General features: G+C 29.3%; 2 protein-coding genes across 4 annotated transcripts; both read left to right on the top strand.

Moving 5' to 3' along the window:
- Positions 1–12,107: 12,107 nt before the first annotated feature.
- MGD2 (monogalactosyldiacylglycerol synthase 2) lies at positions 12,108–15,234 on the top strand. The gene is made up of 8 exons (XM_085736774.1): positions 12,108–12,637; positions 12,920–13,092; positions 13,466–13,627; positions 13,725–13,866; positions 13,950–14,174; positions 14,259–14,321; positions 14,550–14,624; positions 14,712–15,234. The coding sequence occupies exons 1-8, from the start codon at positions 12,332–12,334 to the stop codon at positions 14,967–14,969; spliced, it is 1,404 nt and encodes a 467-aa protein (XP_085592900.1). The 5' UTR covers positions 12,108–12,331; the 3' UTR covers positions 14,970–15,234.
- A 5,284-nt stretch (positions 15,235–20,518) lies between these two features.
- ARPC3 (actin-related protein C3) lies at positions 20,519–23,808 on the top strand. Of its 3 annotated transcripts, none has more exons than XM_085736770.1 (4): positions 20,519–20,748; positions 20,848–20,956; positions 21,045–21,314; positions 23,271–23,808. In XM_085736770.1, exons 1-4 carry the CDS (start codon positions 20,746–20,748, stop codon positions 23,411–23,413), a joined length of 525 nt encoding a protein of 174 aa, XP_085592896.1. In that variant the 5' UTR covers positions 20,519–20,745; the 3' UTR covers positions 23,414–23,808. The 3 variants fall into 3 exon arrangements, with proteins under 3 accessions (XP_085592896.1, XP_085592897.1, XP_085592898.1); XM_085736771.1 differs by having other exon boundaries at positions 22,122–23,808; XM_085736772.1 differs by having other exon boundaries at positions 23,248–23,385.
- The last annotated feature ends 689 nt before the right edge of the window (positions 23,809–24,497 follow it).

Raw genomic sequence — 24,497 nt, 5'->3', positions numbered from 1 at the left:
CTAAACCATGTTATATATAAGTTTGTCTAGGTCATAATCTTCTGTTGTTTGCGTTCTAGTTTTCTTCTTCTTCATGATTTATGTGTCTTTAGGTTGTTTCTAGCAAAAAATTACTAGTATTTTATTAGACTTTATTCAATTTCAATCCATCTTAGTTTTCATGTCCTCATTCATGAACAGAGGCAATATATATGGTTAATGTTCAAAACAATCACTTGACCTGCAAATGATGACAAGCTTTAATGAATGCGAGCAAGCTAACTACTAATCATATTTCTCTGAGTATTTTTGTCCATTTACTTTTTTGTTTATTTTGTTTTCTTTATCAATTCCAATTCTTTATTGAGAAAAGGAGACATGCATTTTAGGTGTAATTAGTTTTACATAAACGTTTAATTTTGTGATTATTTTCAAATTGCATATACAAATTACATTTACATGGTAGTATCACAAGTTCTTATTGAATGTCAGTGTAAATCTACTTTACACTAAACTGCATCTACATTAAAAGGGACATACTTATAAAAATGTTATTTGGGTTAAATCTTTAAAAATGAGAGAAATTAAAAGGGTCAAACTTCCAGGTATTTTTTTTTCTAAGGTTTTTTTTTTTCCTACCAAAAACTGAAATAAGTTTATTATTATTAATTGAGACCTTGTAGAACATACCAATGACACACAATCAATTAAGATTGTATAAAATAAAGCTTTCATAAACACTAATATAATTAGACTTGCTCTATGAACGGGAGTTGGGTTTAGCCGAAGGATTTAGACATCTGGTAAACAAATTTGAATCAATGTTGAAAGACGTATCCATATTTAATGTCCGACACGTCTTTAATAGAATTATCTTTAGTAAAAAAAATCAATGAGAAACGATGTGGCCCAAATCCAAACCTATCATTTTCCAAATCAAACTCAACATTAAATTTCTGATGTTGATTATAAAATAAAGCTTTCATAAACACTAATATAATTAGACTTGCTCTATGAACGGGAGTTGGGTTTAGCCGAAGGATTTAGACATCCTGGTAAACAAATTTGAATCAATGTTGAAAGATGTATGCATATTTGGTGTACGACACGTCTTTAATAGAATTATCTTTAGTAAGAAAAATCAATGAGAAACGAACAAACTAATAAATTAGACTTTTCTCTTCCGAGACCAAATCTCAAATTTTACACCATATTTTTTATTATTATTATTATTTCAATGAAGACAATATTAGTTGATATTATTTATTATTCTTTCTTGGAGTTAACTATCACAATTCAAATAAAAATACAAATATTTTATAGTAAAAACTATTGTTAAAAAGAGGTAGTTGCTCTTTAGACACAGGAAAATTGAATGGTAGTTGACCACCAATTGAGAACACTTTTTAAAATGAACCAATTTAAAAAGTGTCTAAGGCTTTGTTTGGGAGTTTGGAGGGAAGGGGATGAGAGGGTTTTGAAAAAAGGAAGGAGCAAGTGGAAGAAATAGAAGACGTTGGGAGGAGAGGGCTTTGGAGGTTAATTTTTTACTCATAATAAAAAATCCGCCTCATTTGGGGGAACTCAAAAATTGCATTGGGGGAGGGTTTTGGGGGGTTATGGAGGGTTTACATGAATTTTTCAAATTCAATCTATGTTGTTATAATATTCTTAAAATTAAAAGTATATTAATAAGTATTAGTTTATCATTCTCTAAAAAACGGTTCTTTCAAAAAATGTGAATATTTGTCCATTTTTCTATATATTTTCAACCCCCTAAAGCCCTCCTCCCTTCCCCTCCAAACTCCCAAACAAAGCCTAAGTTGATTTCAACGGTATTGATGATTGCTCTTTAGGTTGTTCGATAGGTGTTTGAGAGCAATCCTTTGGATCTTTGAAGAGCAATCCTGTGAATAGGATATGATGAGTCAGAGATGAGGCCCAATGAATATGAATATAAAGAGAAGGGTTAATAGTGTTTTTCAACCATGTAATATTTCGACCAAAAAAAAACCCCGTAATATAGGCCGTTTTCGGTTTTCGCCCGTAAAATTTTCGGTTTGATTTGCATCCTTGTAAAACTTTTTTTTCCGTAAAACACCCCTCCCCATCCAACTCGGCAAAATCGCATACTGGCGCTAATTTAGCATTTTTTTCATTTTTTATTTTTTTTAATTGGCCACGTGTAAAAATTTCCACGTCATATTTTATTTTTAAAATATTTGAAAATAAGTTTTAAAAAATAAAAATATCAAAAAAATATTCAGTTTTTTTCCAAAAAATTTTAAAAATCAAAAAATAATTTTTAAAAAATTCATAAAAAATATTAAGATTTTTTCCTAAATATAAAAAATAAAAATAGTCATATTTTTAAAAATCGAAAAATATTAGATTTTTTTCAAAAATTTAAAAATTTTAAAAAAACTATTAAGATTTTTTTCGAAATTTTAAAAATTAGAAAAAATCAGAAAATATAATCAGATTTTTTTCAAAATTAAAAAAGATTTTTAAAAAATTCTGGAATTTAATTTTCAAAATACAAAAAATGTAAATTTTCAAAATTAAAAAAAAAGGTCAAATTTTTTAAAAAAATTCTGGAAAAAAATTTAATTTTTAAAAATAGAGGTTTTTATAAAAGTCGTGGAAATTCCATTTTTCCTAGAATTAAGCTCTTCCTTAGAGGAGGTAGAAATCATAAATCTTATAAAATCTTTCCACAACGATGGCAAAACCCTCTCGATATTATTTGAGAATAAAAAAAATTCTTAGCCCCAAAATGGATTTTTTTTTAGAATCATTAGGCAAAAAAAAAAAATTTTGGAATGAAATGATTTTTTTCCCAATATTTTATTAAAATTGTGGTATAAAATTTTCGAATAAAAAATCTGAATTTTTTCTATATTTGTATACAAATTTTTAAAAAAATTCAGATTTTTTTAAAAAAAATCTGACCTCTTTTGTAATTTTGAAAATTAAATTCCGTAATTTTTTAAAATATTTTTAATTTTAAAAAAAATCTAATTATATTTACTGATTTTTTTCTAATTTTTAAATTTTTTGGAAATAAAAATCTAATTTTTAAAAAGAATTTTCTGTTTTTTTATATTTCCGAAAAAATCTTAATATTTTTTCTGAATTTTTTAAAAATTCTTTTTCAATTTTTGGAAAAAAACTGAATATTTTTATGATTTTTTGGATTTTTTTATTTTTTAAAAATAAAATATGACATGGAATTTTTTTTACACATGGCCAATTAAAAAAATAAAAAATGAAAAAAATGCCAAATCGGCGCCGAGGTATGCGATTTTGCCGAGTTGGATGGCCGAGCGGTGTTTTACGGAAAAAAAAGTTTTACAAGGATGCAATTCAAACCGAAATTTTTACGGCGAAAACCGAAATGACCTATATTACGGGGGTGAAAAACACTATTAACCCTAAAGAGAAAAATACCATTTCATGTGGGAATTTAGCACAATGCATAAATTGAAGTACACCTCGGGTTTTAATTCTGAGATTTTTTTTAATTTTTTTTTTGGGTACTATTAAAGAAAATGTTGCAACTTTTAAAGTGTAGTTAGTGTTTTTTTTTTTTTTTACTCCGCAGGTGTGTTTGTTTTAAGTTATACTTGTTGATTCCCGAGAATAAAATGATAGAAATATATATGTCTATGTCTGTTATAAATTTACTAAATTTTATTCCAGGGTATAAAATATTCTTGGGAATAGAAAAATTTTCCCAAAGAAAAGGGTCGAATAAAATTTCCATGGATATGAGAATAAATTTATATGTAGTTACCTATTATAATCCCTAATTTTCCCAAAGAAAATGGTGACCTATTATAATCCCTAATTTTCCCAAAGAAAAGGGCGAGAATAAAATTTCCATGGATATGAGAATAAATTTATATGTAGTTACCTATTATAATCCCTATTTTTATGGTTCATAAGAATATTATAAAGTTAACCAAACATATTTTTTCTAAATATCTTGGAATCAAATTCCATTCTTTATATTTCAAGGAATATATATTCCTATGAATAAATTTGGTAGAAATGTTTGTCTTTTTAATATTAGTGGGTGCATTTAATGTTTCACAACTTTTTGTATGACATATTTGTAAAAATATTTTAAAAGTTACAATAATTTATCGTTGCATTGGTCTTGATGTTTTTTTTTTCTTTTTATAACAAGGACTAAAGGAAATATGTCGAAACAAAAATCAATTTTTGAAAATCAAATTATCATGCTCAAGTGGCCAAGGAGTTTGATTAAAACACCACCGAAACTCCCTTTTTTATAATCAAAAGGTTAACTAAAAAAAAACAGTTTTCCAAGAGATTTCGCAATTGGAACAAATCATATGACAAGAGAGAAGGAAACCAAGAGGAGTACAAATCAATAAGAATAACCAAAATAAAAAGATGGTGAAAGAAGTGCCCTACTCCTATACTAACTTGGTTTGTAACAAGAAACCTGGCTGTTTCTCAGAGCCAAATACAGTCCAAAGATTAAAATAGAAAATATAACCAAAAAAAGAGAAGACCTTTTCTACAAAAATAATTTACAGTGCAGATTGTTTGTCCCATCAATAATCAATTCATTAGGTTGCTGGTATGGATTATATCGCCTTTTTGCCTTAATAGACATTATTGTATGCTTTTGTCAAAAAAAAAAAAAGAAGACATTATTGTATGCTTATATGCTCCAATTATGAATTTACAGCCGCACACGGTCCCTTTGCCAACCAAAATTATTCACCCTATAGAATATACCAGTCACTCAACTCAACCACAATTGCACTTGTTGTACAACACCTTACTATTCATTACAAAGTTTATGAACTTATTGAGACGTCACAATTTACATGTAAGGGTCGAAGTTCAAACCGATTTTTCACATATTCATTTGAATGGTGAATTTTCAACCTATTTGACAAAAATGGTAAAATTTATGAACTTATTTACATCGCATAGTCCTTCTACTTTTTGTTTTGTTTTGTTTTGAGAGGTATAGTCCTTCTAATTATGTGCTTCATAAGGTAGCAGCCTTTTTATCATATGTCGACGATCACTCTATCTTTGATGATTCTTAAGGTATTTTTTTAGAGGTGCAGGTTATGATGGGAAGACTTCATAATTTTCCCATGATGGGAAAAGCTTAGTTGACTGGTTATAGTAAGTACTACCAGTTTTTCCTTTATTACAATTTTCACCCCCACAAAATTAAATATGATTGTACTACCTAATTACTGTCTTTATTATTTTTTCTACACAAATGAATATTATTAGGTGAGGCCTAGATTACCCTCTCTGTTTTTTTTTTGACAAAAGATTACCCTCTCTTGTTTAGGAGATATTTACCCTTTCAAGATATCAACCAATCAAAATTTAATATACAAATGTAACATTAAATGTAGTCAATTTTTCTATAAAAAAAACAATTTTAATAAGGTAACTTTTAATTTTTATTTAATTATATTTAGGTATACAATCTTAATTAATTTACACTATAGGGCTTGTAACAATTAAAATTTCACATCAAATTCAACCCATAAATATTTATTTTTTAGGATGCAAAATTAATAAGTTTTTGGAATACTTTTAAAACATTATTTGTTTTTTAATTAAAAACAAAAGGGTGAAGCCAATTTTTTCTCTACAAAAAAAAAATTGTTCCTAATTTCTACTTCCACGGATAAGTTGATATAACAAATTTCCACCAATATTTGTATTTTTGTTGCAAAATTAATAAGTCTCTGGAATACTTTAAAATTTTAAATATTATTTGTTTTTTTTAATCTACTAATAATATATAAAAAAATTATTAAAAAAACAATATATTTATTAAAAAAAATATCAAAATCAAAATCCAACAAAATTTCATATAATTGTCCTTCTTAAAAGCCAATATATTATCATGATAATTACGGACAACTTTTTTCAATTCCACACAACAAATTTAAATATCTACTTTTACTACTAATCTACTACTACTAATACTATAATAAGAAAATTAGAAAATCTTACTCGAGTAAAATTTCATAATCATCCTCACAATCTTCTTAATTTTATGGGTTTAATCGTCATTTTACAAAATAAAATACAAATTTATTCATTTTGAAAAAAATTATTATTATATATTTTTGTTTATCTTTCTAACCTAACTAATTCTCTATGTATATTCTTTTTTCAGATTTATCACTTCCAAGCCTAACTAATTCTCTATATCGTCATTTTGTTCTCATCTATTTTAATCTCTTAGTCTTAATAATTTGCATATTTAAAAAATTAATAGAAACGATACAATAATGTTAAATTTTTTAAAATAATCATTAGTTTTCAAAATTTAAGCATATCAACTTTCTCATATCGGTATACATAAATTTGATTTTGGAGATATAAGCACATAAAGTCTACAATGAGTGCGGTGTAAATATTTAACGGTATTTTGGAGAAACAATACAGTGATGTTGATATTTTAAAAATAGTCACGAGTTTTCTAAATTTTGAAAATAATCATGAGTTTTAAAAAATTTATTTTATTGACTTTTTTATATGTGTATATCAAAATTTGTTTTAGTGCACATAAGAAATTAAAATTCACAACATACGCGATTCAAATATTTAACATTTTTATATATAATATATGAAAAAAATATTTGATAGTACTAACAAAGTAATTATTTTTTATATGATTACCACAATGTTACGTGACCTTGACGTTGCTTATATGTTTTATAATTGGTATGCTAGTAGCCAAGGATTTTCAGCAAGGAAAAGCCATGTGATGAGAAACAAGAATGGTGACGTAACACAGAAAACATTTTTGTGTCACAAAGAAGGACAGAGGGAAGAAAATTGCAACAAAAGAAAAGATAGGAAACAATTAGCAAAACCAATTACTAGATGTGGTTGTGAAGCAAGATGCATTGTTATTATAGACATGTGACATAAATATTTATACATACGTAAAAAATATTTATATACATGTCGTAACAAACAGGCCAAATACATTTGCTAAAACTCAATCATAGATTTATAGTTCTCTGATGTAAAAAATATTCACACACATGTGACATAAATATTTTTTACTTAGATAGTCTGCAGCAAATTAAAAATAAAAATATTCATACACATGTGACATAAATATTTTTTACTCAAATAGTCCACAGCAAATTAAAAATAAAATAAGAAAAAAAAAGAGACAGTCCATCAAGGATCCTATATTTGATTAACATTTATAATTGGACAAAAATGGAGGGCACATTCATAAATTTACTAAAACTAACAAGGCAATTGGAACAAAAGGTACCCAATCTCATATCTAGGTCATCCAATATTTTATGAATATATCAATGGTATATTTGACATTTTCCCATCATGAGAAAATTAACAAGTCTTCCCATCATAAATGCCACCTTTTTTAGATAAATATTCTTGATATGTGAACTTGTTTTCTGCACTTGTGTAGTCATTTTCAAGTGAAGGGAGGGAACCCACCTTGTTAATGAACGATGGAATATGTTCTTCGGCGCAAATGAGTGTGTTTTGGGGATTTAACAAATAATGCTAACTTATATTTCAAAAACAAAAACAAATAATGCTAACTTAGTCAAGAAATAAAAACAAATAATGACAACTTTTACATTTGCCCCACAACATCAGCATAATCCATAGAATATTCTTCATCTCTAATTCATGAACTATTATTAATTGGGTCGTGTTAACTTGTCCCCTTAGGGCACAAGATAAGGAACCCAAAAGTAGAAATGTTCCTTTAAATTTTGTGCGTTAATTATTATAAATTCAAAAAGTAAATTGAATACACACATTCCAACAAAAAGTTACTATGTTAGATTCCTTATCTTGTGCCTTAAGAGCACAAGTTAACATTTTCTTTATTAATTTATTATGTATCTTGTCAATAAATATATTCAGAACACTCTTTAATTATTTAAATTAAACAGTTTTTTTTTGACAAATAAATTAAACAGTTATTTTTTAAAAAAGTTAAACATTTTAATTTCTAATGCATTGGATACATAAACTTTAATAAAAACTTACCATAATATCCTTAAAAAATGTTCCAAGGACGCTTGTTAACATTTATCGTTTATTATTATATCCCCATTGTTTCTTTAAGCCCCCATTGTGTCTCATATTTTAAAGAAAAATCCTAACAAATTTATCTCGGGCATGCACTGGTTAAAAAAATAAATATGGTAATAATATCTTAAAATTTGTTTAGTTAAACAAATACTTTTTCAATGCTATTTGTTTATTTTAATCAATGCTCCAAAACACTAGATAGATTTTTAATTATTATCGAGTAAAATCTTATACTCGTAATAAAGCAAAAATATTGTATAGAGGCCCTCCAGTTCTTTTTAATTGAATGAAATGTAAAAAAATGATTTTTTTTTCTTCCTTTTTTTAGGAAAACCAAATTATTAGTTATTTGATTTACAGATCCAAACCTCAAAAGTCAAAATTGTAACAAATCAATGAGAACTAACAATCGCCATCGGACCATACATTCCTAAAGTAGATTGACATTTTGATCATTATAATTAAGGTCATGTTATCTTATGTCTTAAGGGCACATGTAAACAACCCAAAAATAAAAGGGTAAAATATGCTTTTCGTCCCCGTAATTATAGGTCATTTGAATTTTCGTCCCCGAGCTTACTAATCCTCCCATTTCGTCCCCTGTAAAAGTTAATCACTTGAAATTTCGTCCCTCGCCCCTTTTAATCACTGCCACGTCAGCAAATTACCAAAATGGCATGGGAAATGACGAAAATACCCCTGGCTTATTTTTTTTTGTTTTTTTTTCCTTCAAAATTTTTTTCCCAGCTTTTTCCCGAATTTTTTTTTACGATTTTTTCTCCGAAAAATTTCAGTTTTTTCAGTTTTAATTTTAACTTTTTTTTCCGAAATTTTTTATGTTTTTTAATTATTTTTTCAGATATTTTAATTTAAAAAAATAATTTTCACAAAAAATTTTCCCAGTTTTTTCCCGAATTTTTTTTTACGATTTTTTCTCCGAAAAATTTCAGTTTTTTCAGTTTTAATTTTAACATTTTTTTTCCGAAATTTTTTATGATTTTTAATTATTTTTTCAGATTTTTTTAATTTAAAAAAAGAATTTTCAAAATTTTGAAATTTTTTTTAAGGAAAAAAAAATAAGTCAGGGGTATTTTCGTCATTTCCCATGCCATTTTGGTAATTTGCTGACGTGGCAGTGATTAAAAGGGGCGAGGGACTAAATTTCAAGTGATTAACTTTTACAGGAACGAAATGGGAGGATTAGTAAGCTCGGGGACGAAAATTCAAATGACCTATAATTACGAGGACGAAAAGCATATTTTACCCAAAATAAAAATATTCGCTTAATATTTATGCATTCAATTAATTAAAAGTTAAAAATTTAAATTTAATGCACGAATTCCAACATTTTTTTTACATTTGACTTATTAACTGTGATTTAAGGGCACAAGTAAGCATTTCCCTTATAATTATAAAGGAGTCAATAATTTAATCTTTTAATTTTGTGAAATACAATAACAATTTAGTGTCTTAAATTAAAAAACATCAATCAATTGTTTTAGTTATTTTTCTGAATTTAGCCGCACAAATTTGAATGCTAAATATTTGTCTTGATGCAATGCAATATAAAACAATTCAAAACAATATGTCTTAAAAAAAATTCTAAACAAAATATGTAGATATTTTTTTAGGAAAAAAAAATACAAAAACTAAAAAAACTTGTAGATATGTGTCATTAATTTTGATGAATGCTTTTTAAAAAGATAAACTAGTGTGTGTTTGGTTCAACTTTGAATATAATTGATTATGACGAAATTGATTCGATAGAATTGATTCGACGAGAATTGATTACGAGAGAATTGATTTATGTTTGGATACAATTATGTAGAATTGATTAAACAAACTGAATGTTGTTTGGATGATTTTGATCAAAATTGCTTTTGAATGTATAATTACTAAAATAGACATAGAATTCAGACATAGTTGAATGTGTATGTAGATCAAAACTAAATGTAGATATATTATTTAATTTAAATAAATAAATTTTCTATATATTAATTTAAAAAATAAAAAATACGATCATTAAACAAATTTTTTTACAAAAATATTTGTTCATATATTTTATATTTTTTGATAAAATATATTTAAGTTAAACAATACTAGAGTTTGTTGCCAAAAATAATAAAGTTTTTTGATTACCACTTTCAAAAAAAAAGTTTTGAAAAAATTCGTTAATTTTTTTGATTAGCACTTTCAAAAAAAAGTTTTTTGATTACCATAAACTTTTTTTTAAGTTACAAAAATAATAAAGTTTTTTTAAGTTACAAAAATATTCGTTAACTTTTTTTTTAAGTTTAAAAAAAAAAAAACTTTCTAAAATAATAAAGTTTTTAAGTTACAAAAATATTCGTTAATTTTTTTATTACCACTTTCAACAAAAAAGTTTTTTGATTACCATAAACTTTTTTTTTCTTGTGAAAAAAAGTTTTTTGATTAAATTTGGTTCATCAAATTAAATTACAAACAAAAAGAAGGAGAATTGATAAAGGGCAATAAAGGAAAATAATAGGTTGTAATAATAAAATATAAAATTTATTGGAGAATTGATTCTAGAAAAGCTAGAAGCTAGGATTTGTAGCTTCAAGGATAATTGCTTTTGGGGGATAGAAGCAATTTTGAAAAGTCAAACCAAACACCATTGAAAATCCGAGTTTTTCACTTTTGAGGCTCTAGAATTGCTTACGGTCATGGAATAAAGCCGAACCAAACCGATTCAAATTGAATAATATTTTTCAATTTAAAGAGCTCAATGTTATTTATAAAATAAAAAACATACTAGATTTTTGACCCGTGCTCTGCTCGGGTTTCTTGTAAAGAAATTGACATATGAATAATAAAATGCAATATATAATTGGTAACGGTGAAAAAAATAACATGTGATAATCTATAGTAGACAAAATAAAACACTTCATAAAATGTATGAAATGCGAAAATATTATAAAATAAAATTCGGTAATCCTATCAATAATTCGGTAAAAGAAATATGAAATTTTTAGTACATTGGCATGTAGTTTCATCACACATTGCGAAATACTTCCTCATATACGACATTAGACGTTACATTGGTATCTTCACCATCTTCATCGATGATTAATATCTTTAATCCTTCTCTGGATGTAACTCTTGAAACGACAACATACAACAACTGTTCGTGAGAAAATACGGAGTTAAGTTCTTGTAGACTTAACAAAATTAATAAATAAGGATTTGTTAGGTTAAATAATTGCAAACCTAAAAGTGTAGAAAATATTTGCTTCAAAAAAAAAAGGCAAGAGGATAGGAATGAAATTGGTGCCATGCATTTTTAGATGAAATTTGTTAGGTTAAATAATTGCAAACCTAATTTGCAAATGAGCGGGAAAAAATTAATTTAAATTGCCGGACTTAACAAAATTAATAAATAAGGATAATAAATGAGTTAATGAATCATATTAGTAAATTATTTAGCTTGTTTATTAAGTAATTGTATTTCTTTATAAATAAAGTTTGTATATAACATATTTTGATACACCAAAGAATAATATAATGCTCTTCTCTATTCTCTCTTCCTCTTCTTCTTCTCTACGATCTTGTTCTTATTTCTTAGTTTCGATACAATAAAGACTAAATTATTTGAATCTCAAATTTTTAAGACCACTGACATTATTGCATCTAATTCTATTGTTTATCAGTTAAACAGAAAACCAAAGTACTTAAAAACCCGCATAAGCCCTTACCTCACTTATAAGCGTAAGCGATGGTGAAGCACATCTATAGGAAAGGGGTAAACAAGTCCAAATAGGTATATTTTTATATCACACAACAACCAAACCAAAAGTGTTTTTCAAACCAAGCCAATAAGGAAGCCACGAATGATTAAACAACTCAGCAAAGCAACTAACACTTTCAATTTTCAAACAAAATAACAACAACGCAAAGATTCGAATCTTCCGTTTAGAACATTCCATCACAAGTAACAATCTAACGGTTCAAAATCCAACTAAGCTTCAACAAAAATTCCATAGCATAATTCCAGCATCACCACAACATTAAAACAAACACATTAAACAAACGTTGTTCTTGTTAACTTCTCTCTAATTCTTCCTCCTATTTCGACACTTCCACACCAATCATTCTTTCATCTTTCTCTTCTCTCAGCTACACTTTCTCTTTGCCATTCTTTTCTCCGCCGCAGAAACCTTGTTCCGTTGGTGGCGGGAACGAGGTTTGTTTGACCTTTAGGTGTGTCCACTTTTTCGGTCACATGGAGGTTTCATACGTGTCACCGGAAAGCTCTAAGGTTGTGTCACCAAGAACACTAAGAAAGTCTATAGTGGAAAAAGTGTTTGGAAAATCGTATTCCATTAAAGGCAGTGGTAGCTTCAAGAAGCGTAGTGAGTCTCAAAGTTCTATCAATGAAGATAACGAAGGTGGCATGGAACTCATGGAAATTGGAGCAGAAAGAACAAAAAATGTGTTGATTCTCATGAGTGATACTGGTGGTGGACATAGAGCTTCTGCTGAGGCTATTCGTGATGCTTTTCAAATTGAATTCGGTGATGAATACAAGGTACTTCCTTGTGTTTCTTAGTTTGTTCAATCTAACGTTGCTTTGGATCTGTTGTAGCTTTTGTTTCAAATTGTTGTTTTCTTAAACTGTCTAAATTTTGTTGTGTTTGAGTTTTCTGATCTAAGATATTTTTCTGTGGTTCACATGTTTTTGTCGTGTCTTACGCTGTATTTGTACGGATTTTGTCGTTACGTACAACCTTTTTTTGGAAGCACTTGCGCATCTATCTCTCTAAAGTCTTAAACTTATGTTTATGTTTGTGTGGTGATTTTGAAATTTCAGATATTTGTTAAAGATGTATGGAAGGAGTATACAGGGTGGCCATTGAATGATATGGAAGGTCAATATAAATTCATGGTTAAGCATGTTCAGTTATGGAAGGTTGCGTTTCATAGCACTTCCCCTAAATGGATTCATTCTGTTTACTTGGCGGCCGTCGCGGCCTACTATGCTAGGTATATTCCTCTTGTAATGCTTTTTACTTTCATGATTAATTTTTTTTTCACTTTGATCACTATTCATTGGTTGAGAATTTCTATAATAATCATTCTTTATTGCTTTGTAAAACAGCAACAATTATTCGATTTGACATCTTTGGAGAAATTCACTTTAGAGTTTCAAACAAGTAAATATCAACTAATGATAAATAAATCAACAGTTCATGTCATGTGTATATGAGTAACATGATATGTTAGTTGGAATATCTATTGTTGACTTTTTTTTTTTTAACTGTGATTGAAATTATGTACTTAATTAGATATTTTATGTTTATGTAATCATAAGTGGTGTTTTCTGATTGACAAACTGGCATTGTACTGTAATATTCAGAGAGGTCGAGGCAGGGTTGATGGAATACAAGCCAGATATTATAATCAGTGTCCATCCCATGATGCAGCATATTCCACTATGGGTTTTGAAGTGGCAAGGTTTGGAAAAGAAAGTTATTTTTGTCACTGTTATCACAGACCTTAGCACCTGCCATCCTACTTGGTAAGTTCATGCTTCATGGTACCTGGTTGATTTTCTTGCTTTAATGTCAAGTTGATTAATTAATGCTTAAGTACTCAAATTTTTAAGGTTTTTGCAGGTTTCATCCTTGGGTGAATAGATGTTACTGCTCATCAGAGGAAGTGGCAAAAAAAGCCTTACTAGAGGGACTTGAGGAATCTCAAACCCGGACTTATGGCTTGCCAATCCGGCCTTCTTTCGCTCGTGCAGTTCTTGTTAAGGTATTAAGCATATTTAAGGTGTAAGTAAGTTCTGTTTTGATCTCATTGATGGAACAGTGGAACTGAGTCTGTGTTTATTGTAGGATGAACTAAGAAAAGAACTTGAGATGGATCCTGACTTGCCAGCAGTTTTACTGATGGGAGGTGGTGAAGGAATGGGTCCGGTGAAGAAAACTGCAAAGGCTCTAGCAGAATCCCTATATGATAAAGAAAATGAGAAACCGATCGGGCAGATAGTAGTCATATGTGGTCGCAATAAGAACTTAGTAGCTTCTGTGGAAGCTATCGAATGGAAAATACCAGTGAAGGTAATAACTAATGAGTGAACAATTATCTACACGTGAGCATAATAGTAAGACAGCCACTGAAAAATTGTTTCTTTGTTTGTGTAGGTTAGAGGATTTGAGACAATTATGGCCAAATGGATGGGAGCATGTGACTGCATCATAACGAAAGTAAGTTATACCGATTTTCTCTAATGATTTTTTGCAGGGTTTTAAAAAAAGGTTGAAAGGTGATCTAGGCTGCAACTTTATAGTTTTTGACGTTTTATTGCGTTTGAGACTGTATCAATCATACTTGACTGCAATTATATGCAATATCAGAAAATGCGACTTAAAAACCTCGCTTTTATGTGTTACTTTATATGCTAGCATATGCTTATTGATTCTGTGAAATTTCAGGCTGGACCAGGAACAATTGCAGAAGCATTGATCAGAGGTCTTCCTATAATCCTCAACGACTATATCCCTGGACAGGCGAGTTGTTAAATTATTCTCCTCATTGTTTTTCTTACTTTTTCATTCCAACCTTATATTGATTCTGAGCTACTATGGTAATTACAGGAAAAGGGTAATGTGCCTTATGTGGTAAACAATGGAGCTGGTGTTTTCACTCGTAGTCCTAAGGAAACAGCGCGGATTGTTGCAGAATGGTTCACCACAAAACAGGACGAACTAAAGACAATGTCAGAGAATGCGCTTAAATTAGCAAACCCTGAAGCCGTGTTTAACATTGTGAGGGACATTCATGAACTTGCTAAGCAACGTGAGCCGGGGAACTTTCCTTACGAGTTGACCTCGTCATTTACTAGCATAATCTAATTGATTGTTTATCTGTTCATCTTTCACCTTAGTTTTTTTTTTTTTTAGAATTGACATGTATAGTGAATTCTTCAAGTTACATCATTCTTTACCGTATAGTGGCTTGGTTTTAGTATCATCATAAGCTAAAAATCTGGTAAACAGGCCGTTGTTTTAGGAGACTGGGATTTATTTAGGATATTTGTGGGAGAAGATGGGTTTGTCTTGTAACTGTGACATGGTTTCGCATTCTAGTGTGTATATCAGGTTTTTCTTCTCCTTGGAACTCTATACCTCAAAGAGTACAAATTTTCAGCTATGCCGCAGTACAAGTTATCCTTTAAGAAGCACATCATATCAATTCTTACCTTCAAAACCTGAATAGTTTGCAGTTATAAGGTTTGCTTAATGTCAATAACAAAGTGTAACATAAGGTGATTATATTTTATATATCCTTACAATCTTAGCCAAGGCTCAAATCCTTTGAAACTTTAAAGGCATGACCAAAGACAATTTCACTATAAGTAAAGAAATCAACGTATTTTGCTTGAATATTTGAATGGACAAAACTTAAATGCAGGAACATAAAGAGCATACATTGCATCTAAGTTTTGTCCTTTTTGAATTTGCCGCATTTCTTATGAAGATGAAAATATAAAAGTGAAAAAGAAGGGTAAAGTTGACACTCTTTTAAGCTAGTATGTCCATTATTAATATAGATTTCAATTTTACCAAACACACAAGTTTATACTATATTGTTCTGTTTAAAGTCACACGTATGGCAATACAGAACTACCAGCAACTGCAAAAAAAGCAAAACAGAACAAGGTGTAGAAGGCTGTTAGATAACATGCGACCAAAAGACTGGTAGTTGTTGACCCTTGAAAAACCTTTGAAATACTATCTTGTAATAACATTTTTTATTCATTTAGAAAATGAAGCAAAAAAACCAGAAATATTGTGTACTAGTAAACCACTACTTATTACAGGTGTTTATTGTCAACTGTTAGTTGGTGACAGATTGTTATCATGCGGAAACACACACATTGGTTGAGTGAGACAAAATAGCACCGTTGTTTTAAACTGTACTTTTCGTTTGCATTTGATCATATAAAATTTTGTTAGATATATATGCCATGTTGAGTAAGAGAAAGCCAAAAATAAGGTAAAAATCTACAGCATATATAGCAAGGAAACCGTGGTTATTATTTTAATTTTGCCACCACTAGGATTTAGAACTAATGAATTGAATTTGGAAAATGACTCTTGGTGTTGATGTCACAGAAAGTTCGTAAATGTGTAGTACTTTGAATATTTCTGATGTTTTTCTCTACCTCAAAATTCTCAAGTGGCCAATAGTATATTTATTTTTGTTGAATGCCACGTATTTAAATACTCACACACAATGACCACGAAGATGTGTGAGCAACATTTGGATTAAGAAACATAAATATCCGGAAAATGAAATTCAAATGTATATTATTCGGACGCAAACAAAGTCTATAAAATACGTTCAATAAATATAAAAATGAAAAGCGTGTGTTGGCGTCAACTTTTGTGTCGATTTCATATTTCTTACCATTTCTTCATAACAACATAGCATGTTTATAGCTCAAATTTTGTTCTTTACAAAAAGCTTAACAACAAAACTCACATGTTTATTGGTCCATACATGTGTCCTAATATCATATCAAAAAGTTTAATGGTAAATCTCACATCCAGCCGTGACGAAGGTGGGTATTGCGAGTTCAAACATGCGTTCCATCCAATATATCAAGTATTCCCGCAACCTTTTATCATTTGGATTATATTTATGATATATAAGTAAAGTCAAAACAAGGATTATTCTTTGATCAAAATTTGAACTCAATTTTACCGATTCGAAATACTCATTACCCACTCCATCCAACCATGTGGTTAAAGTTAACGAGTTAATAAACTCACATATATTGGTTATTTATTTTGTGCTAAATCACTAACAACAATTCGGCATTGGTGGTTTTGTGCACGTTAGGTTATACCCTTGTAAAATTTAAATTTTGCAAATTTGATTTTAGTAAAGTGAATTGAATATAACATAATTTATATTTGATATATTTATATAACGTTGAGTTGAAAATGCTCCTGTAATTTCTTTTTCTTTCACGTGTAACCTCTTTTTACTTTACAATGCAAATGCAAAAGAGTAGTTTTGGCTTTAGACAGTAACCATGCCTTAGTAAGTGAAATAATACAAGGAGTTCAAAATAAGTTGATAGTCAAAACCATCAAATGAAAAGTTTGACAGATATTTTTATTAAGAAAATAATTTGTACTCCTATGTTTATAAAAGAAGCAAGTGAAGTCGGCAATCTTGGCATTTAGGCTGATTAGCTATTCGTCATCATCACTCATAAACATAGACAAAAATTAATAATTCTCTTGATGTTCCACTTTCTTGTAGTATGTTGCGTGAGGGCAACCGTTTAAAAGATAATATCCAATGTGAATTTTGTGGCAACTTGCATTACAAGGCATAATATTACCTGTCAAGAAGGTAATATTGGCCATGCTTGCATTATGAGTGCAAATAAGGTTGCCATTGGCCAAATGAATTGGAGCTTTAGGGAAGTCCGGCCCACATCAAACATCTGTTAACTATTAAAAAACCATCACTGTCTCTCGAATATTGTCCATAAATAATATAAATTTAAATTTAAATATGAATTTGACATATGCAACTATATATATATATATATATATATATATATATATATATATATATATATATATATATATATATATATGGGTTATGATAGAAGACACCTTTTATGAAGGTGTCTTTTATCAAAGTTATAACTAAAAGTGAAAATCACACCTTGAGGTGTGACTTGATAAAAGACACCACCAAAGGGTGGCTTGTAACATAACCCTATATATATATATATATATATAAACCCTCAGCATCATCTCAAGAAGAATGAATTTTGTAATTCAGAGTTCATCTGGAGGTAAATAAAGATCGTCAAGAATCGATCCATCAAAAATCAAACAAACTCATATTTTTTTTCAACAATTCGTTATTAGGGAAGTTCTTTTTTTTTTTGGTTACACATTAGTTAATGAAAATTAGTGAAGTTCATTAACTAACCGACTTGATTATTTGGTTAATACTCCCTTCGGTCCTATTTACAGAGAAAGTTGACTTTTTAGATACATTGAATAATGTATGTATCTAGTCAAGAACCTAAACTAAATACATAAATTATTTAATGTATCTAAAAAGTAAATTGTCTCTTGTAAATAGGATGGATGAAGTAGGTTTATTCTAACAACATGAGTTAATTTAATAAATAATAAAAATATATTCAATATTCAATGTTTTTAAAATCGCGTGCATTTGTTTTTCTAAGCACAGTTAAGTTGTTAGTTTCATGAACATTAAAATACAAGGATTAAGTTTAAATCCTAACCTTTCCACTTCTAGTGTGTGAGTTAAGTTACAAAACTATCCGACACCGAGTTTTTTCGTGCATTAAATGTTTTTTTTTGTCACACAAGTGTGCACTCAATGTATTATTAATAGTAAAAAAATGGCTTTTTATCTGTGGAGCACATAAAACCAAGACGAATTCTAATATGGTCACAAGAATAAATAAATAGCGTTTGAGCACACATACATAAAGAAGTATTTTTGAAGGGTTAAATATGTTTTTGGTCATTATAAATATGTCAACTTTTTGTTTTAGTCCCTCTAAAATTTTACTTCGACTTTTAGTCCCTAAAAATTGTACATCTTCACTTTTGATCCATTTTTTAAAGTAAATTCATATGTAGAATTCATATTTTTTAATAAAATTTTACGAGAAAAATGTATAATAGTATTATAAAAATCTCTTCCAAAAAAAATTAGATTTTGTTAACAAAAATATGAATTAAATATGAATTTTATATTTTTGGTGGTTAAAAATTCATATTTAATTTATGTTTTGTGAAAAAATTCTAATTTTTTTGGAGGGAATTTTACAATATTCTACATATTTCTGCACAATTTCATTAAAAAATACAAAATTTGACTTAAAAATAGAGACCAAAAGTTGTGATTGAAAATTTTATATGGATTAAAAGTCAAAGAAATTTTTTAGAGAGATTAAAATGAAAAAAAATGATATATTTATAGGAATAAAAAATATACGTAACCCTTTTTATTTTAATATTAAAAAGGAAATTTATCCTAAAGCAATGTCTATTTGGACGTATGTTTATCCTACCTATCCTAACAATTTTTACATGCGGGATTGTCGGCTTTGGTTTAAACATCATGCTACAATGGAGGCAGTACTAAGTTCATAGTAGCTTGTTTTGAAATTTGGAGAAATAGAAATGAACATATTTTCCAAAATGTGCAAAAAGATACTTGGAATTCTCGTCAACAACATAATATCTTATCATGCCTCTATGGTTCACGCTCTTGGTACCACTAGTAAGCATCATGTGGTCCGTCGGGTTCGTTGGAATCTCCCCACGAAGGTTATATTAAGATCAATGTAGACGGTTCTTCTTTTAGAAATCCCGTAATGCGAGTTTTGGAGGTCTCTTGAGAAACGATATGGGAATTTGGAGTCAAGGATTTTCTCCGGTTCTTGTGGTAGAGCTTCTAATTTACTAGCCGAACTATCGGCTATTTTGAAAGGGCTTCGAATTGTGTGGGACCTTGGGTATCGATCTATCATCATGGAATCGGACTCTAGGACAACTTTGGATCTTATTGTAGATACTAATCGGAATGACTTTCATCCTTATGCAAACTTGCTTTCTCTCATTAGGAAGCTCTATTCTCTTCCTTGGGTGGTCTCATTTAATCATACTTTGAGAGAAGGCAATGAGTGTCTTTATTTGGTTTGGCCAAGTTTGGGGCTAAAAATGTTGATTCCTTAAAGACGTGGATGTCTCCTCCTCCTCGGCTAAGTCTCACTCTGCTAGCGGATACCTCCGGAGTATTTAGACAGAGATTTGCTTAGTTTTTTTTTATTGTTTTCCCTTTGATCAAAAAAATATTAAAAAGGAAATTTATAAACATTATTGATTTGGTTTTGTGATGGAAGAAATATTACATCTACCAATAAATATAAAGGGAAATGTTAACGAGTGGCTCAAGGGTACTCTTTAAGCAATTTAATTAGTACTCCTCCGTCCTATTTATAAGAGAAATTTGGATCAACAAAAGTTGATGTATTTGGTTAAAATTTCAGTCCGGATACATCAACTTTTGTTGACCAAACTTTCTTTTATAAATAGGACCGAGAGGAAGTAAGTTTTTTTATGAAAAGTTATGTATTGAGTGCATTGAAAATTGTAATAGTTGAATTTTTAAAAGAATACACCCCCGGTCACTATTATAAGCATAACTTTACATTTTAGATACATTCAATTAATGATGTATATAGTCTTTATTATAAACCACATATATCATTTAATAAATAAATGTAAAATGCGAAGTTTTCTTTATAACAGTGTAACAGGAGGATGTAATTACTAAATTTCACATACAAGACCCATACATAAATGAATAAACTACTCAGATCCCAAACAAGTTTACGTGTTGACAATCCCGATTTCATTCGATATCTCAATAATTCTTCACTTCAAGCTCTGCACAATTTGTTTTTTATCAAACTTCTCATCGAAATCCCAAACAAGTGCATACTATTTACGTCCCTGTATTGTTTCTTTCGCGTTTCCACAAACATTTGGTGGGTTTCAATTCAATTCTTTGAGTTCTCACCTAACCTTCTTGTTATCATCACCACATAGAAACATGGTACGTCAATTCATTTCATTCTTATTCATAATAAAACTCTAATTTTGTTTCCCAAATAAAAATCATTGTTTCTTTGTTGTTGTTGATGTGTGAATTAAGGTTTATCACTCTAGTTTTGTGGACGATGAAGGAGTTAACAGAGCTTGTGGATGCCCTCTTCTTCCTCTAAAAAGCCACATTAAGGGTCCTGCACCTGTTTCAGATCAAGGTTTTTTTCTTTTTCTCTTTCAATTCGTTTATTTAATTTTTGGTGTTTTTTAGAATGTGAAATATGTATTTTGTATTGTGAATGGTAGATAGAACTGATATTGTGGATGAAGCAATCACATTCTTCAGAGCCAACGTGTTCTTCAGAAACTTTGACATCAAGAGTCCTGCTGATAAGCTTCTAATATACTTGACTTTTTACATTAACGTTGCTCTCAAGAAGCTTGAAGGTTGTAGAACTTTGGCTGAAGGAACCAAAGCAATTATCAATTTGGGTCTTGAAAATGTTCCTGTTCCTGGAGAGTCTGGTTTTCCTTTTCCAGGACTTTTCCCTCTTCCTCAATCACACAAAGAAGCAGGTACCTATTCCTTTACCTTACTACTTTCATGGTTAGATATTCCTATGCATATGCTTAGTTTATTTAGTGATCTAAATTCTAATGTTGCGATGTGTTATGTTATATTGTATCATTAGTTGTATTTTATTAAATAGTTTCAATTGTCTTTGAACTTGTATTTACTTCATTAAGTTTCTTATTGATGGTTTTGATGATTTGATAGAATTTTTGCATTTCTTACCTTAATATATTTTATAAAGAAATGCTATTTATTACGAAGGATTTATATACAAAAAAAGAAGAATTTAAAAAAATAGGAGATCTGACCCATCAGGTTCTGGCTGACCATATTATTGGGAAGAATTACATTGGATTCTTGTGTTTATTGTCAACCTTCTCTCGTAGCATACATGTGATCAAACGAGTGTCTGAATGTGGTTATGTCTCGTTGTGTGGCTTTATGAAAACATATTGTATCACTGCTTGCTTGCTTCAGTTGACACTAGGAAAATAGATGACAACAATTCTTTGTAGTTATGGTTAGCTATGGCATATGCTTAGTTTAATTAACGAGTAAATACTCATATTGGTCATTGAAATTGTAAGACTTTAGCAACCTAGTTCATCACATTATCAATCCTAACTGATCCCTGAATTTGTAAATTGTTTTTCAAGTTCGTTCGGCTGTCTGTCTAAATATATTATCAAATGCATCCTTGACATTAATCACTTAGTTCCAAATCCTTCTTGATATTACCAACTTAATGTCAGTCCAGTCCCTACAAATAACAACAATGGGACGATTTGATTAAAATTTTGTAATTTCAGGGACCATTATGGAATATCGATAATATGAAGGATTAGATTGGTACAATCCTACAATTTCAGGGATCAAATTGAGTATTTACTCTTTAACTAATCATCTAATATTGTGATGTGTTATGTTATGTTGTATTGTATTATCAATATTGTAACAAGTAGTTTCGATTGTCTTAGAACTTTGAGTTTTTTCATTCAATTTCTTACTGAAGATTTGATAAAATCTTCACATTTGCTACCTAATTCCCTTTAAACTGACATGATCAACGGAATGGCCAAGTGTGTCTATGCCTCATTGTGTGGCTTTTGTTTGAATGATAACTCATCGTATCAAAATATGCTGCTAGGGTTGATAACAATTGGAAAATAGATGACAACAATTCCTTGTATGTTCCTTGCGTTTTCAGTTTTTAAAAATTAAGGATATGATGCATAACACCGGAATGAAGCTAGATAGGCATGTGTCGGTACCAAATGCTGATGCATCGGCATTGGTCATTAGACAACTAATTAAATAATAAATACTCAAGTCTGGAAACTCTTGTTCAGAAAGAGAGAGGTTCATTTTAAATAATTCAACAATTTCTAATTTGGTTACATAATCTGAATGTTGTAAGTTTTACGAGTGGTCCTTAGGTGGACTGGGTGTTTGGATTTCAACTGCAAGAAATAGAGGATGATAAATTCTTCCCTCGATAGAGTAGACTATGCACTTCCCTTATTAGTGAAAGCTCGTGAGAATGGAAACTTCAGTTATATTTCTTTCTGCATGTAAAATAAATTTTTAGAATGTACTTATACCGGTATATTAAGGTTTCTTATTTCCTCTTATATTTTTGTCTATGAGCCTTTCTGTAGAGTCAAGCCGAATTAATTTTTACTTATTTATGCAACTAGCTGATGATCTATCAATGATTGAACTGTACATTTTAGCTTTTGGTTTTCTATTAAATGTGACTGTAACCAATGTTTCTTGATGCAATAGCATTTCTTTACATGATAGTTGATTGGAAAATTGTATACGTACTGAGATAGCTGACTGTACTGTGCATGCTGGCTTACATTGAACTTGAATATCGTTGTTCTGTTCAATCCAATTGATGCATTATTGCAATTTAATTAACTTGTATGTAAGCTTTGTGATTTCAACAAATGCAGAATTGTTCAGAAATTATTTGAAGCAGATAAGGGAAGAAACAAGTGGAAGGTTACTAAGCGTTGCATACAGACCTAATGGCACTCCAAATAAATGGTGGTTGGCATTTGCAAAAAGGAAATTCATGAATGTAATCACCCGTTGAACTGTTTTGGCAAATATGTAATTGCTTGAATCATAGATTGAGCTGTCAAAAATACACTTCAACACTATTGATCTACCAATAAAAAAATATAATGATTCTTGAGGGCATGTTGCTTGTCTGTTTTGAATATTTTATTTTGAAAATCCTCAACTACTGCTAGCTAGGTAGAATTCATAATGGCAATCGTTTTCACGTCTACTTTGCTCCTCATGCTGAAGTGAGTGATCATAATTGGGCTATGAGCCTAACCTTTGCTTGTGCCGGTGGTGCTGGTTATGTTAAGTTGTTGTATTGTCCATGAAGTTATAGCAGAATTGCGTCATTTGTACTACTGCTTCATCGTATCTCCAGTATTATATAGTATACATTAATGTTCACTACTATACCTTCAAGCTTCATGATTTATTTTACTTCTGTATTTTTTTCTTAAGCTTCATGATTTATTTTACTTCTGTATTTTTTTCTTCTTTCTTTTACTTATTTCATTTTTCAGATTACTAATTCTTCGCGGTTGTTAAATGTGATAGCTATTTTGTTAGAACGCAAGCTGGTTTTTGCCAAGCAACTTTACACTCTAAAAAAACTAAACGTATTAAAGTGTATTCGTACGGGAGAAAATTGTGTTTTTGTTTTGAAGTTATATTTTTGGTGGAATTTTTTTTATATATATAACAAGTATATAATTTTAGAGTGACTTTATTTTTTGTTCCAACTTTAGAAGTGACTTTAAAACATTACCATCACAAAAAATATTTGATATAGGTACTATTCTTTAAGTGACTTTAAAACATTTCTTTAGAAGTGACTTTAATTTTTAAAGTTAATTTTCTTAAAGTTTAATTTTCTCGTTTTGTATTTAAAACATTTCTATAGTTTTCTTGATTTGTATTAAATAAGCAAATGTATCTGTCCTTATAAGAAAGAAATACTTGATGATAAAGAAAATATAAGTGAAGATCGGGAAAACGACAAAACATAGATGCATTTTTTAAGTGCATTTCACACGGTTCTTCACATAAAATACTAATAACTAACAATAATTTCTTAGGTCTGTAATTTTCTCAAAATTCGTTATAACCATAAA

The sequence above is a fragment of the Medicago sativa genome, chromosome 8, assembly GCF_051527215.1.
Source record: "Medicago sativa cultivar Bolivia chromosome 8, Bolivia_mono, whole genome shotgun sequence".
Classification (NCBI taxonomy): Eukaryota; Viridiplantae; Streptophyta; class Magnoliopsida; order Fabales; family Fabaceae; genus Medicago; species Medicago sativa.
Note: the sequence above shows the minus strand (reverse complement) of the source record. Positions and strands in the feature narration are given on the sequence as shown.

Excerpts from the sequence above, each read along its gene's own strand:
- MGD2 (XM_085736774.1), top strand. The coding sequence starts at position 12,332 with ATGGAGGTTTCATACGTGTCACCGGAAAGCTCTAAGGTTGTGTCACCA. Across the intron at positions 12,638-12,919 it reads AATTCGGTGATGAATACAAG|ATATTTGTTAAAGATGTATG; the intron begins GTACTTCCTTGT and ends TTGAAATTTCAG. Across the intron at positions 14,175-14,258 it reads AATGGAAAATACCAGTGAAG|GTTAGAGGATTTGAGACAAT; the intron begins GTAATAACTAAT and ends TTGTTTGTGTAG.
- ARPC3 (XM_085736770.1), top strand. Across the intron at positions 20,957-21,044 it reads TGCACCTGTTTCAGATCAAG|ATAGAACTGATATTGTGGAT; the intron begins GTTTTTTTCTTT and ends TGTGAATGGTAG. Across the intron at positions 21,315-23,270 it reads TCAATCACACAAAGAAGCAG|AATTGTTCAGAAATTATTTG; the intron begins GTACCTATTCCT and ends CAACAAATGCAG.